Raw genomic sequence first — 16,822 nt, 5'->3', positions numbered from 1 at the left:
TAATTTCATTGTAAAGTGCCAGTCACTCACATTTGAGTTCAAATATATAAAACCTCTTTTATTTATTTTTTTATTGTCAATTTACAAATACTTCTGTTAAAGTTACTTTTTTTTAAAACACCCGTTCTCTAACCGGCCAGTAACTTTTTTCCTTTCTCTAAAATTAATTATTTGTTAAATCGTAAAAATTAAGAATCTATTATATTTTTGTGTTCAATTGTATTTATATTTGTTAATTAAAATCAACGAATCAGTTGAATAATCAGCCAGTAACTTTTGTCTCTATCTAAAATTAATTAATTTTTAAATCGTAATAATTTTGTAAATTGCAACCTAGAATCTTTTATATGTTATACATATGGCTGAAGCTTTTCAAAATGAGACTTAGAAGACTTTTCAACCGACTTCAAAAAGGAGGAGGTTATCAATTCGTCTGTATTTTTTTTATTTTTTATGTTTGTTACCTCAGAACTTTTCACTGAGTGGACCGATTTTGATATTTTTTTTTTGTTTGAAAGGTAGTGTTTCCCGTGAGGTCCCATTTTAATTTTATCCTTATCTGATGATGGCATCCCTTTGAAAACGATATGTCTTAAATTTGCATTATGAATGTGCGCGATAAATTGGTGAATAATTCAAAATTGTGTCAACCAATTTTGATGATTCTTATTTATTATAAGGGTGAATTTCAACAGGTCCAATAAAATCTTCATTTCCGTGGATTTTTTATTCTTCAACTTTAGAACAAGAAAAAATAGTGTTTATTCAAGTTTTTGATAATATATGTACTCTTGCTTAATATCTAGCAGATAGCTTAAAAAACTAACTAGATATACAAGATTAAAAATTTCGTGCCGCGGCGATGAAACATGGATGCACGGCAATGAAACATGTGTCCACGGCAATGAAAGAACTGTGCCACGGGAATGACAGAATCAATCCACGGTAATGAAAAAATCCAATAACACATGATATTCTTATATGTATTTAATACTTACCTGGGATGAACACATCCATGTCTCTGAGAGGGAAAGGCATACATACACATGCACTTTTTTTACCCTCTTCTCAATAATCTTCTTGCATAGGAGTAAAATTAAACAAAATTTTAATAGAATCAAAGCAACACAATCATTTATTTTAAGTTCTTTCACACAAAAATTAACAGAACAGAAATTAACAAATAAAAATAAACTTTTCTAAAGTATGCAATAGGTATTGCTAACAATATATACTTAAGACAACATAATTTTACAATTCGCGAATAAATTATTATTTATTATGATTAAATCAAGTCTGGACAAATCGTAGGGCCTACCTAATCACAGCCTTATTATCAACATAATATTTTTTACCTTTTCTCTATTAAATCTTATATTTAATACAGACTTACAGTATTGGATTCAACAAGATTACACCCTTTGTCTACAGTTCGTTTTTAGATATGATAGATATGTGTAGTGTAGCAAGAAAGATAAACCATACAAAAGGGTGTGAACTTGGTATGTTCATCGTTTTCCAATAAAAAAATCTTATTAGAGAATACAATCAGCCTTTCTAATTAACACTTACATCTAATTAACACTAACAGTATAGCACTGTTAACAGGAATAGCAGCCTTTCAAATTTACTCGTCTCATTATTATTATCTATACTTTAATATTAACTTAGATCACAAAGATATATTTTTGCACATCACAAATCAAAATAGCCTATTCATCTTCTTTTTTTAAATACTCCTCTCGTAAAACAGGGTCGCTTCTTAATTTTTCACGTCGCTTTTGTTTGGCCAATCTTCTTCTTTCCTTTCTCTCCTCTTCCGATAGTTTCGGTTTAGTATGTGAGTGTGTGCGCGATTGTGTGTGCGTATGTTTGAGTGTCTATTGTGTCCAAATGTATATAATTTCGTAAGGTTAACGTGGAGATATATTTTTGTAGTTGAATGTACACTACAGATTGTTTCTTTCCTTAATTATACCGTGGCGATGAAAACATAAGTCATGGAAATGAAACAACTGCTCATGGCAATGAAACTAAATTGTTTTAAAAGGCATGGCAATGAAATTTCGTTTCATCACCGTGTCTTTTTTTCATTGCCAAAGCAAATTTTGGCCACGGAAACCATGGCAATGAGAGCACGGCGATGAAAATCAAGGCAAAAACATCAAGTAGCCAAAAATCTATTAATTATTCAGAGTAATTAACACGTCACAAATAAACATAAAACAAATGGCATTCTATCGAATGCCTAATCAAGAGGACAAACTTATTCAAATAGAAGTTAGGTCTATCCACGGCGATGATAGAAAAAATGTCCAGTAACATAAAAATCGAATACTTACCTTTATGGCGCGAAAACGTAGGCACGTATGCACGTGCTTCCACGTGGAGCACCGAGCGAAACTATCATGCAACGTTTAGCGCACAGGTGTGGGGGACGCAAGTCCTTAGATAAAACAATATTCTTAAATATATTTAGGAAACGGCGATGAAAGGTAGTTCTAGGACAAATGTATTTTTACTAAACAATCTTTGTATTGTTTAAATATATGAATAAATGTATTCCGTAACAATACTTTAACTGTTCACGTATCAATTAAAACTTGGTTTTAATATAAATAACCAATAGATTTTTCTCAATGACGTATAATACACATCGAGGTAATGTGTGGACAAACACGGCAATGAAAGATTTCGAGGTGTAACTTGTTTTTTGGAGCTTCTATTAATCCTATTTAACTTCATATTTAGTGCTACACATAGATTACTATATCACCTAACCAGAAAATGTTAGAACATTATAACCATGTTTTATAGTACCGATTTCATTGATGCCACGTAATTTTTGTTCCTGGGAAATTCACCCATAAAGGATATACAATCGTAAATCGACTTTTAAGTAGTCTAATATTTTTCATTTCATTTTACTGAGGAGCACTCTAAAAAATATGTTGAATACGCAATTATTTTCATTACTTTTTAGTGCATATTCATTTGTTTTAAAATAGTGCTTTGTTTGGGGTCGGTTTTTCTTTATGTTATTTATTATATGAAGTTATCATCCCGTAATCACTGGGACAGAAATCGGCTTACTTTATTAATATATAAGACACTTATTATATTATTTTAAAGCATATTTAATGTATTTTAATGAATATGTACGCTTAATGTATGTCATATATTTAGATTGAGATTTATAAAGGCTATTAATGTATCAGGAAATAAGTCCTTTGGATCTCCAATTCCATTCGTTGAATTATAAAGTAGTAAAATAAAAGCAGTAAGTTTCTTTGACCGTATTGCATTACATTGGATAAAATTGCGGCTTTACATAATGTCTCCTCCGTATTGCTCTGAATCGTTGGTAGCTGCTTTTAATGTACGCGATATCGCGTTTTACGCTATATTTACTTTTTATTTTATGGTATAGGTTGGCGGACGAGCATATGGGCCACCTGATGTTATATGGTCACCATCACCCATAGACAATGAAGCTGTAAGAAATATTAACTATTCCTTACATCGTCAACGCGCCACCAATCTTGGGAACTAAGATGTTATGTCCCTTGTGCCTGTAGTTACACTGGCTCACTCACCCTTCAAACCGGAACACAACAATACTGAGTACTATTATTTGGCGGTAGAATAACTGATGAGTGAGTTGTACCTACACAGACGGGCTTGCACTGACCTTCCTTACACCGCCACTGCGCTTCCAACTTTGAAACTATCCACCGAGCACAATCGCTCTTCAAATCGAAACGTTACAATACTGTTTAGCAGTAGAATATGTGGTGAGTTTGTGATATCCAGACGAGCTCGTGTAAAACCCTACCAATGACATAATATATTTGAGGTCTCAGATAAAAATAAATGTATCAATTTGAAGGCGCTTGCTTACTTAAGGGTGATAGTAATGACTTTACTGATAAGAGTTAACAATATATTACGGTTTTAGTGACATTCATATGTCATCGTAATCTGTCTTGATCTTGATTCAAAAGAACTAAGAATTAGCAACAACAAAATAACAAGCATCCACTGCTGCTTTAACTGTATCCAAACAGTTCCTAATTACATTGATGCTTTCGGTACTTTGATTTAGATCGTCGATGGTATCGACCGCGGGAGTCAATCAAATTGCATTCAGTGCAAACCGTAGTCTCAATTTAAATGCAAATACAATTTCTGCCGGTCGCTACGACGTTATCCTTGAAGATAGTCAGCTTAGCGCGTGCATTTATGCAACACACAGCGTTATTTTTGCGGCGCCATTCGATGGCGGTAGAATGCGAATAGGATCACACGATGTTGCATTCTCTCGATTCTATCTACTCCTTGCTTTGTATTATCGTTTTCTATATTGGTAGTTTCGTATTTTCAGGAACGTTTTAAGGTTTGATTTTTAAACAATACGCTTTTCTAGTACAATTGTAATATGTTTGCTATTATCCTTATCCTTACATAGTTATTTGACGACCTCTATGGTCGAGTGGTGTGTACACCGGTTTTCATGGGTACGCCACTCTGAGGTCCCGGGTTCGTTTCCCGGCCGAGTCGATGTAGATTACCATTACTTTTCTATGTTGTCTTGGGTCTGGGTGTATGTGGTACCGTCGTTACTTCTGATTTCCATAACACAAGTTTCAGCTACTTACATTAGGATCAGAGTAATGTATGTGATGTTGTCTCATATATATTTATATTTATTTATTTAAAGTATAAAACAAAGTCCCGTATCGCTGTCTGTCCCTATGTATCCTCACACCTTAAAAATTACGGAACGGGTTTGGATGCGTTTTTTTAATAGATAGAGTAATTCGAGAGGAAGCTGTTTGGATATAATACATGGACAATTAAGTAAAGAAACACTGATAACTTTAGAAATTTTTACTGTGATGTCATATTATCATGATAAAAACAACATTAATTATTCATAGTAGATTAGTATTTAACCTAAAAGTTATAATATATGTTTATGGTTTCGTAATAAGTCGTGACTAAAAGACTAGATTTGGATTCCGTTTAGAATCTTGGGTCTTTCATTATAGGACGTAGGAAATACCTGTCAAATTTAATACGTATAATAAACGTATTCAATTATTGATTACCGAAATTAATTCAGAGTAAATAATATTATTTTTGTGGTTCTTGCATACAATACTGAAAATTCCTTGATTAATTCATTCATCAACATTAGTTGTACGTATTAACTTAATAAGTCTAACAAATGTAAGCAATGATTGGGAAGTCACTGACCCCTAAGATGCAATGATTCCTAGTGCTGTGCCCCACAGGGCTTCTTTGATGTATGTATCATGCATCATAATAAATATTTGAATTTGAATTTGTGTATCGAATTCGATTTAACCTTTGGCCTTTATTTGGCACATAATCTACAGTTCTAAAGATGTTATTTCAGATGATAAAGTCTTCCAAGTGTGTCTGTTTCAATATTCAATTTATATATCCGGCTCGAGCGTGCGGTTTATTGAATTACACTAATTTACCCTCAGTGCCAATTACGGCTACCTTTGATGTTCTTAAACGGGTGTCGGAGTAATGCAAGTGATGAAATAAATTGAGCCGTCACTACACTGCAGATTAAACCAATTGTTTATATTTGGATTTCCACGAACAGATATATTTGTATGTTTATGTGACATGTTTCAAATTATTATGTTTTAACTATATTATATATTTTTTTTTTTATTAAAGTTTTGGTAAGTTGTGTAAATGAAATATTTAAATAATGTAATGCAAATTCAGGTAGTACGAATATATTATAGGTATCTTTCTGTTGGTGAATAAATATAGCTGGTTACCATTTTTTTGTTTCTAAATATTAAAAATCTTGATGAATAAAATTTGACGACCTCCATGGTCGATTGGTGTGTACACCGGTTTTCATGGGTACGCCACTCTGAGGTCCCGGGTTCGATTCCTGGCCGAGTCGATGAAGATTACCGTTAGTTTTCTATGTTGTCTTGGGTCTGGGTGTTTGTGGTACCGTCGTTACTTCTGATTTCCATAACACAAGTGCATCAGCTACTTACATTGGGATCAGAGTAATGTATGTGATGTTGTCTCCTATTTATTTATTTATTTATTATTTAAATAGTTAGTTTTTAATCAAACTTTGTAATATACATATAATGTTTTATTTTTGCACACTGAACGTGCAAGCGTGTGGGGGTGCTACTCTCGATATGCCAACACGCGAAAATTTAGCAAAATTATATCAACCTATACATCGCAATGTTTTCGCGATTTGAGCCTATAATGTTTTTAGGTTTTAATTTTATGAAATAAATTATATTATGTCCCACCGTCAATTCGTTGTTTTTCGTCAGTGTTTCTATTTAAAAAGATATTTTTTTTATTTTCTTTTACAAACAAAGTAAAATTATCTATCGTCGAAATAAATAATTAACATTTTCTTCTTCAAATATTCTGATAACAAATATAAACTTAATTGAATTCTTCTTTTAATATAATACGTATTTTGTTAATTTTTTCGTAACATGACATTCATTATCGAAAATTAATTTCGTTTAATAAAATGTAATATTTACCGTAGCTGAAGAATAATTGATGGAATTGTGTAGCAAATGATGTAAAAAGACATCCCAAAGCGGCGACCAGCCCGCCTACGACCGCCGTGACGCGGGTAGATTTGCGCACGCAGAGTGCAACCGTAACTGGTGACAGGGCAAGGGCGACGCCAGCTGATATTGCGCCGAGGCAACCTGAAAAAATACATACAATAAGTTTTTAGGTAACAAATAATAGACAAGGGAGATTAAATACCATTGGTATTAGATTTATGATAGAGATGACCCAGTGGTTAGAACGCGTGCATCTTAACTGATGATTTCGGATTCAAACCCAGGGAAGCACCACTATATGTGCTTAATTTGTGTTTATTATAATTCAACTCAAGCTCAGCAGTGAAGGAAAGCGTCATGAAGAAACCTGCATGTATCTAATTTTATCGAAATTCTGCCACATGGGGCATTCCACCAACCCGCACTGGAACTTGGTGGAATATGTTTATGTTACCCTCTCCTTAGTGGAAGAGGAGGCCTTAGCTCAGCAGTGGAAAATTTACAGGCTGTTATTTTTTAATTTATCTGTTTATATTTCATAGTGTGAAACGTAGTGCCTTCGCCTTAAGATAAGAGAGTTCTTTGCCTTAAGTTGAATATTTTCAATTGATTTGACAGACGAATAATTACACAATTGCAAAATCTAAATGTTATCTGCTCGCTTTGCTTAAACATAAAAAAAAAACAAAAAGTTAAATGGCTGCAATTAAAATAGACTTAAATTTTTTTTTTTATAGAACCAGACGCCATTAGACTACTAATGAAGCGGCACTTAAAATTAATAGAATATTTATCTAGATCAAAGACTGACTTATCTAGGCTTAGGCTTTGAACATGATTAACAACACTTGAGGCATCAGACATGAGATCCAATTTTGTATAAAATCCATATAATTTTACTTTTTTTAAATCGTCTTTATCAGGTCAAAGAATTTAAAGCGCTTCAAATTCATTAAATAAAATGTGAACATTTGTCTCTCGAGCACTTAAGCGGCTTAATAAATACAAATAATATATTGTTATTTTAATTCATAAAGTTTTCCGAATCAGTGAATTGTAATCAAAGAGGCACGATATATAAGAGGCGCAATATATTACGCGGTATAAATGCAAGCATGACACGATTTTAAGTGGCTATTAACCGCGAAAATATCTTTAATTATCGTATCATCAGCGAGACAACGCGTCCGTCCGTACATCACGCTGAGTTTACCGACGACGGTGGTAAAAAGATCTTGATATTTTATTGTAATTCAGAGTCGTAAAATGACGCGTGCAAGAACGCATATAGCGATTGTATACTAACTTTATATATGTATTTTGAGTTTTTATTTGTAGTTGTTATTTAACAGTGCTTATCTTAACGTAAAAGTTTTACAGTAAAATAAATTGACTGCCAGGGGATTTTATTAACTTATAACCGTTATGAAACGTTCTCGATTTTATTCTGATCCAAGTTTGACTATTTCTCATAAAAATAAACTTCAGCGATTCTGTAAGAATTAACTTCGTATCTCAATGTTGACAAACGACTAACGTGTATTCTATCACTAAATCATATAAAACAAAGTAACAACGCTTACCGCTGTCTGTCTGTACCTATGTTTCCTTTGATCTTTAAAACTACGCAACGAGATATCAATTTTGATGCGTTTTTTTAGTGTATAGAGCAATTAAAGAGGTAAGTTTAAAAGCAAGTCGATATGGCCCAGTAGGTTAGAACGCGTGCATCTTAACCGATGATTGCGGGTTCAAACCCAGGCAAGCACCGCTGATTCATGTGCTTAATTTGCCTTTATAATTCATCTCGTACTCTGCGGTGAAGGAAAACATCGTGAGGAAACCTGCATGTGACAAATTTCATACAAATTCTGCCACATGTGTATTCCACCAACCCGCATTGGAACAGCGTGGTGGAATATGTTCCAAACCTTCTCCTCAAAGGGAGAGGAGGCCTTTAGCACAGCAGTGGGAATTTACAGGCTGTTGTTGTTGTTGTTTAAAAGTGGACATGGACATGTAAAGAATAACTGATAATTTCTAAAGATCGTAAATCGAAATATTATTCATTAAATTATTCTTATAAATTATAGTCATATAATGTGTAAAAAAATAACTCTAACAGTATGTATGTATACGATTTTCTTAATTTCAATTAGTATATACGTGATTTTAACGAAATGATTTAAGAATACTTTTAATTAAATCTTTCAACACAGCTGTTACCCCAAGTTCACGATTGTAATTATTAATGTTTTAGTATAATGTGTTTTTGAATATAATTTTCTTATATAGTTTAAAAGTACTAATATATTTTTGATTATGCATAATTCACTGATGGTTTTACGCGTTTACCGAGTTAAGTCTGTTGATTCTAAGCCACAAATTAATATTAATATTTCTTGACGAACTGTATTCATCAACGCAGAAAATTGAATTAATTTGATCTGTATAAAATGAAAGAATATTTGTAACGCAACAAGAGTTTACAAAGGGAAGAAAAAAAAACTTGCCGATATATTTTCTGGCTGAAAGATTATTTTGTCATAATTTGATGTTAGTGTTGTGACCATCACTACATTGTATAAAACAAAGTCGCTTTTTCTGTCCCTATATATGTTTTTATTAATTTTTTTTAATACATACAGCGATTCGGGAGGAAGGTTTTTATTTACTATAATACATGCACAATATTGTAAAGAAACACTGATTATTTTAGAAGTTTCTAATGTCCTAAATAAATAAAGTCTATAGAATAATTAGTGTCAGCATTACACCCGTGCGAAGCCGGGGCGGGGCTAGTTTTCATATAATTGAAAATGATTTTTGAATGTGTTGCTCCTTAAATCTGCCGCCCTATGTTCAAATTTACTCAGGCTTGCCAAATTAACCAATGGTATAATTAACTTAAAATATAAGGAGTTATCTGAACCTCAATATATAATGCCTGACAACATTATTCCAAGACTTTTTCTTTTGCGACTTTGTCTCTTTTTCTAAGTATACGTCCAATTAAAATAACGATTAATGGGACGTGTTTATTCGAAGACGATTTAGTGTTCCATTCATTTGCCATCTTCAGTCTCGGTGGCAACATTCGAATATAAATCATGTCCTTTATCGCAATGTAACGAACAAACACATTTCATTGAGGAGCGGATTTATGACAATCATTCACATTTCCTCTTCAGTGTTGTCCTATTCGAAAATTGAAATTGGTGTATTTAAAATACGAAAACACTTGAAAGAACAATGTAAGTTTTAAATAATTATACTGTTTTTTTTTTTTTAATAAATACGAGTTCCAATTTTAAAATTATGTGTCATTTTTAAATATTCTTTCTTGTACTGATATTATAAATAGGTATAATTTGTATCATTGATATGGAACTTTTATATTCTGAAGTTTTTAAAGAGTCTTGTCATAAGTATAGGACAGTATCGTTGAATATAATAGAAGAAAAGAAGATTCAAAGACGTTTTACAGAACTACAAATCAAAGTAGTATTTTTAGTTCAAAAGCACTAATCATACAATGATAGCACTGGACCATTGTCTTAAAAGAGTTTCAGTTAAGTTCACAGCGAAGGCGGATCGACAAACTGACAAACATTCCCATTCAAAAACTTTTCAACAAAAGTTCAAAAGTTCGTCGACATTTTAAGTGGCAACGCATCAGCGCAACCACAGAGTAGATATAGTAAAGAATTATTCTGCTAGACAATGTTTAATCTAGCAACACAGATTGATGAGTCTTGCTTTGTCTGAACTTTGTTTATCTGTTTCAGCCATCACGCCGTGTATCTAGTTACGCCAGACGAAACAAAAGTGAATTAATGTAAACCTTATTATCTGATTATTTTGCGCTGGACGAAATATAATTGACTTATGCTATGATGATGATTTTGAAAAAAAAAGTTAATGACACTGTATTACTAAAACAACATTATTATTTTGTATTATATTTATAAAAGTAATTAAATAAGAAAAACCGATAGAATCATTTTATTCGTTCAATAAAGTAAAACCGATATGTAGAAACTGGAAATTTTATCATTACACTCTTCACTACATAGTATAAAACAAAGTTGCTTTCTCTGTCCCTATGTCCCTTTGTATGCTTAAAGCTTTGAAACTACGCAACGGATTTTGATGCGGTTTTTTTTATATATAGAGTGATTTGAGAGGAAAGTTTTTGTATACAATACATGGACAATATAGTACAGAAACACTGATAATTGTAGAAGTTTGTAACGTGATGTTGTAAATAAACAAATTCTGTAGTATATTTAGTATGAGTATTGTATCCATACGTAGCCAGGGCGAGTTACTAGTTTTAGAATAAATATTACGTCAATTAAAAATTACGTATTTAATCTGTATTCGATCGAATATTTATAACCTAACAACTTAAAGTCTCTCTTACTTAGTTAGTTTTAATTATAGCTTAAAAAGTTTACAGATTATTTATATGTGAAATTGAATGCTGTGAATATTATTCTTGAAACTTATCTTTGTATTCGCACTATTTGTATTTATGAATAAAAATAACCTTTTCAGATAGTTTACTTGACATTTAAAATTTGATGGCTCAGACTAAGTAATAAAATATTTAAAAAAAATCTTCTACTGTTTTTAATACTAGTTTTCAGGACCATTATTCAAATGCTATGATTAATGTACTTTCGAAGTTTTGCTTCTTGTTTTTTAAACAGTAGCTATTGTACCAAAATATACGATTGTGTAATGGACAAGTTTGTTCTATAGTATCAAATGCAGCAGAACGTCTGCAAAGATCTTTACAGTGACCAATAGAAAGCGATATTGAATAGAAGTTTTGCTGTCTCGTCGTCTTTTACATGTTTGTGTACAGAACCAATACAATAAAAGTACGAACTTTCTTTACAATTTATTAATTTGACAATTATGTGAATTTATATTACGACAAAAAAGTTTTTATTTAATATTTATATTAACATCGTTACGCTACGTTTTTGTATAAATAAAATACTTTTTATGTAGTAATTATACGAAACTTCGTCGATATTGTTGAAGAAAAAATAAGTAGTATGTTATGTAAATGTATATAATTATTATCGTTAAATATATCATAAAACAAACTCGCTTACCGCTGTCTACCCCTATGTAAGCTTATATCTTTAAAATTACGCAACGATTTGGATGCGATTTTTTTTAATATATAGAGTGATTCGAGAGGAAGTATTTTGTGTATAATACATGGACAATATAGTAGAACACTGACAATTTTATAAGTATCTAATGTGATGTCGTAAATAAAAAAAATCTATAGTATATTTAGTATGAGTATTATATCTGTACGAAGTCGGGGAGGGTTACTATTTTTAGAATAAATATTACGTCAATTAAATATTATGTATTTAATCTGTATTCGATCGAATATTTATAACCTAACAACTTATTTAGTATCAATATTGCACCCGTGCGAAGCCGCTCCTAGTTTGTATATAAACAAAACAATGCAAGACTGCAAATGATCTTCTGAGTAAATATTTTCTTATCCTAAACAGATGTTGAATGGACTTAGTCATACCAACAAACGTGCGACAAATACGAGCAGTAGATACTTCAACTTTATGATACGGAACACATGGCGTTGACGTGGCCTGCATTTTACGGATGACTTTTAACATTTTGCTTTAAACTTTTTTTAGGGTTCCACAATAGTGACAATAAAATAGAACAAACATATGCGAAATTAGATATAGTAAATTTAATAGTGTTATTATTTTCTAGTGTCGCTGTATAGTATAGAATGTTGTAAGTAATTAACATAACTTATATAGATTACTATTTACTTGGTGGTAGTACGTCTGGGTAGGTACCACCCAATCATCAGTTATTCTACCGTCAAATAACAGTACTCAGTACTGTTGTGTTCCGGTTTGAAGGGTGAGTTAGTCAGTGTAACTACAGGCACAAGGGACATAACATCTTAGTTCCCAAGGTTGGTGGCACATAGTACATGTAAGGAATAGTTAATATTTCTTAGCGAGCGTCATTGTCTGTGGGTGATGGGGACCACTTACCATCAGGTGGCCCATATACTCGTCCGCCAACCTATGCTATAAAAAAAAGATCCGTTACACTCATTTTACCTACCAATATGTACAGTCGGGGTAAGAAAAGGTTCGTCATCTTAATCTGCTTTACCGATTGGGAATGACATGTTGCGTCGTAATGATTTAATGTTTAAATCCAAAAGGTACTAAGAGTTTAAGACTTAATACAGGAATTAATTTGAAAACTGACAAAGGTTTTCTTACTCTGACTATACATAGTAACATTTTATTATAGATCAAGTACGAAAGATTCATAACGATCCTTGGCACTGATTTTTTTTATTGGTCGTGTAAAGCTCCACAGACTGACATTCAAAGTCTCAGTAGTTTGACACGAGACATCTAAGGAACTAAATGTTTTATTTATTTGTACAGAACCATAAATTATTATATAAAGATCATGATTGATGTACATTATATTTTGCTGAAAGCAAATATAGATATCCTTATACAACACAAGATAAATAAAACTAATCAAAAGAAATTCCTGTTGCGTGGGTAGATACATATTAATATTCTACCGGTTTCAAAGTTCAAAGGGAATACGTTGATTTATGTCGCTTATTATGGTGCTCCAATGACTTGCGTTCTTTTGGAACTGTCACATTATTGATTAGTAGGCCCCTCTGTAGCTGATCTGCAGGTTGGAATATCCGTGGCGCCGCTTTTTTAGTAACTAATAAACTTTAGCGCTCCTTGCGTCCTACTTAGACAAAAATCTATTCGCATTGATATGAAAATTTATGTGCTGTGTTCTAAATATATGATTTGACTTGCGAAGTAAATATTATATATAATTAATTGTTTATCAGACCTTTTATTTGGCAATTTTGTTTCTTCTGTTGAGCCGAGATGGCCCAGTGGTTAGAACGCGTGCATTTTAACCGGTGATTGCGGGTTCAAAACTATGCAAGCACTTGAATATTCGTGTGCTTAATTTGTGATTATAATTCGTGCTCTGCGTTGCGGGAAAATATATTGAGGAAACCTAATGTGTCTAATTTCACAGAAATTCTGCGACATGTGTATGTCACCAAACCGCATTGGAACAGCGTGGTGGAATATGTTTCAAAACTTCTCCTCGAAGGGAGAAGAGGCCTTAGCAGTGGCAAATATGCAGGCTGTTGTTGTTGTTCTTTCTTTTACTGGATATTAAAAATATGCCTTTGTAGTTTCTAATTTATGATTGATTAGTCTTGGTTTAATTACAATATTAAACTATACTAAATATAAAAGATCGATTTGGAAGAAACTAAATATATATTATTTATTGAACGTACGATCTGTACAAACGTAACATCCGAGAAACGCTTGCATGCTAATTTATTACACGAAATTACCATTCCGTATCACACAAATCACCGACCGCAGGACCGAAAGGCGTATTATGATGGAAATTCGCAAATTATGAACGTCGCGGTACAGACGTCGCTTATCGCGGGACCTGTCACCGAGGCATAACATATTAAACGTCCTCCGAGATGATAAATGTTCGGTGACGTCGCGTCGGCGCAACACACGTGCGTATCGGCCTCACGCCTCGCGTCGATTCTAATAAACGATTGCCAATGATTGGCAGTTAGGCGGGCGGCCACCCGTCTCCTGACTGGCCTTTTTGCCGGTCTGTCGCTTTTTACGAATATCATGTAAAAACACGCTTCATAATCGACGATTCATCTTGTACGTCATTTCGATGCAGTCAATTCGCTTTGTAAATACTTTTTCGCTACATTAGCAATATCGTTCCGGATAATATAACCAGTAAATATTATACTTCACGCAGTTTTCAACCGACTTCCAAAAGGAGGAGGTTATCAATTCGTCTGTATTTTATTTTTTTATTTTTTATTTATTTTTTTTTTTTATTTTTTTTTTTTTTATGTTTGTTACCTCATAACTTTTCACTGGGTGGACCGATTTTGATAATTTTTTTTTGTTTGAAAGGTAGTGCTTCCCGTGGGGTCCCATTTTTTTTATTTTTATTTCCGATGATGGGATCCATGTGAAAACGACATAAGTCTTAAATTTGCATTATGTATATGCGCGACAAATAGGTGAATAACTGAAAATCACGTTAACCAATTTTGATAATTCTTTTTTTATTATAAAATATATACTTCAAGGGTAATTTGGTGAAAGTTTGGTAAGGTTCTGAGCACAGGATCCATGACAAAGTAACGGAACGGAAGGGAACGGAACAATTCTGAGGAGCACGTTAGCGATACTCAGTCGAATCTTTTATTTATAGGTTATTTGGATATTTGAGTCACCTTCCGTAATGTGGTTATGTTTATGTAATTATCATAGTCGAATATTATAATCAACTAGCTACCCACCCCGGCTTCGCACGGATGCAATACTGATACTAAATATAGTTTTGCCACGCTGTATACCTTCGGGTTACAGCCGAATGGGCCGGCACGCCCGGGGAAGTACCACTCTCTCACTTAAAATCGGCGTAAAGTGGTAGTTGGTAAGTGAGAGTTCCGGAGGCCCAATCCCCCTCCCCCCCAAAACTTGATGGTTGTGCAGAATTTGGTTAAATTACCCCAGGAGGGTACCATCAGCGACAGCGGTGGAGAATCCCTCTCTGGGCATCCATGCTCAGGACATACACCACCTGAGCAGGGATGCCCAGGCTGCCCTCCGAATTCTGGGGGGGGCAATTTTGCGCTCGCCACTGTTCGGGGCAAGCGGAGCAGGCATCATAAGGCAACCCCTACCACCCTCGCTGTGGACTTCTGCAACATAAGGGGACTCAACTCCAACCTCAACGCCGTTCACTACCATCTGGAAACGGCGAAGCCGGCCTTGCTCTTTCTAACCGAGACCCAGATATCTTCTCCTGCCGATACGACTTTTCTCTCGTACCCTGGGTACAAATTGGAACATTCCTTTATACCACGAGCTGGGGTATGCGTTTACGTCAGAGATGATATCTGTTCTCGACGCCTCGGCAGCCTTGAAGGACAGGACCTATCGATTATCTGGCTGCGTGTAGACTGCGATGACCATCCGCGAATCTATGCGTGCCTTTATAGGTCCCATAGCGGTAATGCCGAAACCGACCGACTGGTTGAGCACGTCCAAATGGCTACAGATTCCGTGCTTCAGCAGATTCCATCCGCAGAGATCATTATTCTGGGTGACTTTAATGCTCACCACGCAGAATGGCTCGGCTCACGCACCACCGATCATGCGGGTAGATCTGTTCTGGACTTCGCTCTAGCATATGATCTGACACAACTGGTCAACTCGCCAACGCGAATACCGGATGTGGAGGATCATACACCTTCCCTGTTGGACCTTCTGCTGACTTCACATCCGGATGGCTATCAGGTTATCGTCGATCCCCCTCTGGGCTCGTCTGACCACTGTCTCGTCCGGAGTACAGTGCCGGTTGTGCGGTACTCACGGCCTCGCTTTGTTGGGTGCCGCCGAGTATGGCACTACAAGTCAGCAGATTGGGATGGGATGCGGTCTTTTTTTGCATCTTACCCATGGGGGCAGATTTGTTTCTCGCCGGATGATCCGAACGCTGCTGCTGACTCTGTTGCCGATGTGGTGCTTCAGGGTATGGAACTATTCATTCCTTACTCTGCAGTACCCATCGGTGGCAAGTCCCAGCCTTGGTTTGGTCGCTTCTGCAAAACGGCATCACGCCGAAAGTGGGAACGCTATCAAACCTGGGCTAATGCATCTGCGTCTCGTGATGTAAATACCAGCGCATTTAAAAAGGAATACAACTCTGCCTCTAGGTCCCTCAAAAACGTGATTGCTAGGGCGAAGACGGAGTACATTGGCAGAATTGGCGAGAGACTGGTGCGTCTCCCTTCAGGAACACGAGCGTTCTGGTCTCTCGCTAAGGCTGTCTTAGGGAATTTCTGTCAGCCATCTTTTCCATCTCTGCACAGAGACGGTGAGTCATTGTCCCATACCGCGAAAGAGAAAGCTGATCTTTTAGGCTCTCTCTTCGCGTCGAACTCGACTCTGGATGACCAAGGAAAATCTCCACCAACAATTCCGCGATGTGATACCACGATGCCGGAGGTTAAATTCCGGCAAAGTGCAGTTCGTAAAGCACTTCTTTCCTTGGACATTCATAAGTCGAGC

General features: G+C 34.8%; 1 protein-coding gene across 3 annotated transcripts in view; it reads right to left on the bottom strand.

Annotated features, from left to right (window-relative positions):
- LOC124543541 (monocarboxylate transporter 2-like) overlaps nt 1-16,822 on the bottom strand; it is a 157,724-nt gene that overhangs the window by 12,993 nt on the left and 127,909 nt on the right. For all 3 annotated transcript variants that reach the window (XM_047121768.1, XM_047121770.1, XM_047121769.1), the window contains one exon: nt 6,576-6,749. In XM_047121768.1, the coding sequence (XP_046977724.1) occupies nt 6,576-6,749 (174 nt within the window). The remainder of the gene's footprint in view (nt 1-6,575; nt 6,750-16,822) is intronic.

This window comes from Vanessa cardui, chromosome 3 (genome assembly GCF_905220365.1).
Source record: "Vanessa cardui chromosome 3, ilVanCard2.1, whole genome shotgun sequence".
Classification (NCBI taxonomy): Eukaryota; Metazoa; Arthropoda; class Insecta; order Lepidoptera; family Nymphalidae; genus Vanessa; species Vanessa cardui.
This window is presented reverse-complemented; position numbering and strand designations above follow the sequence as displayed.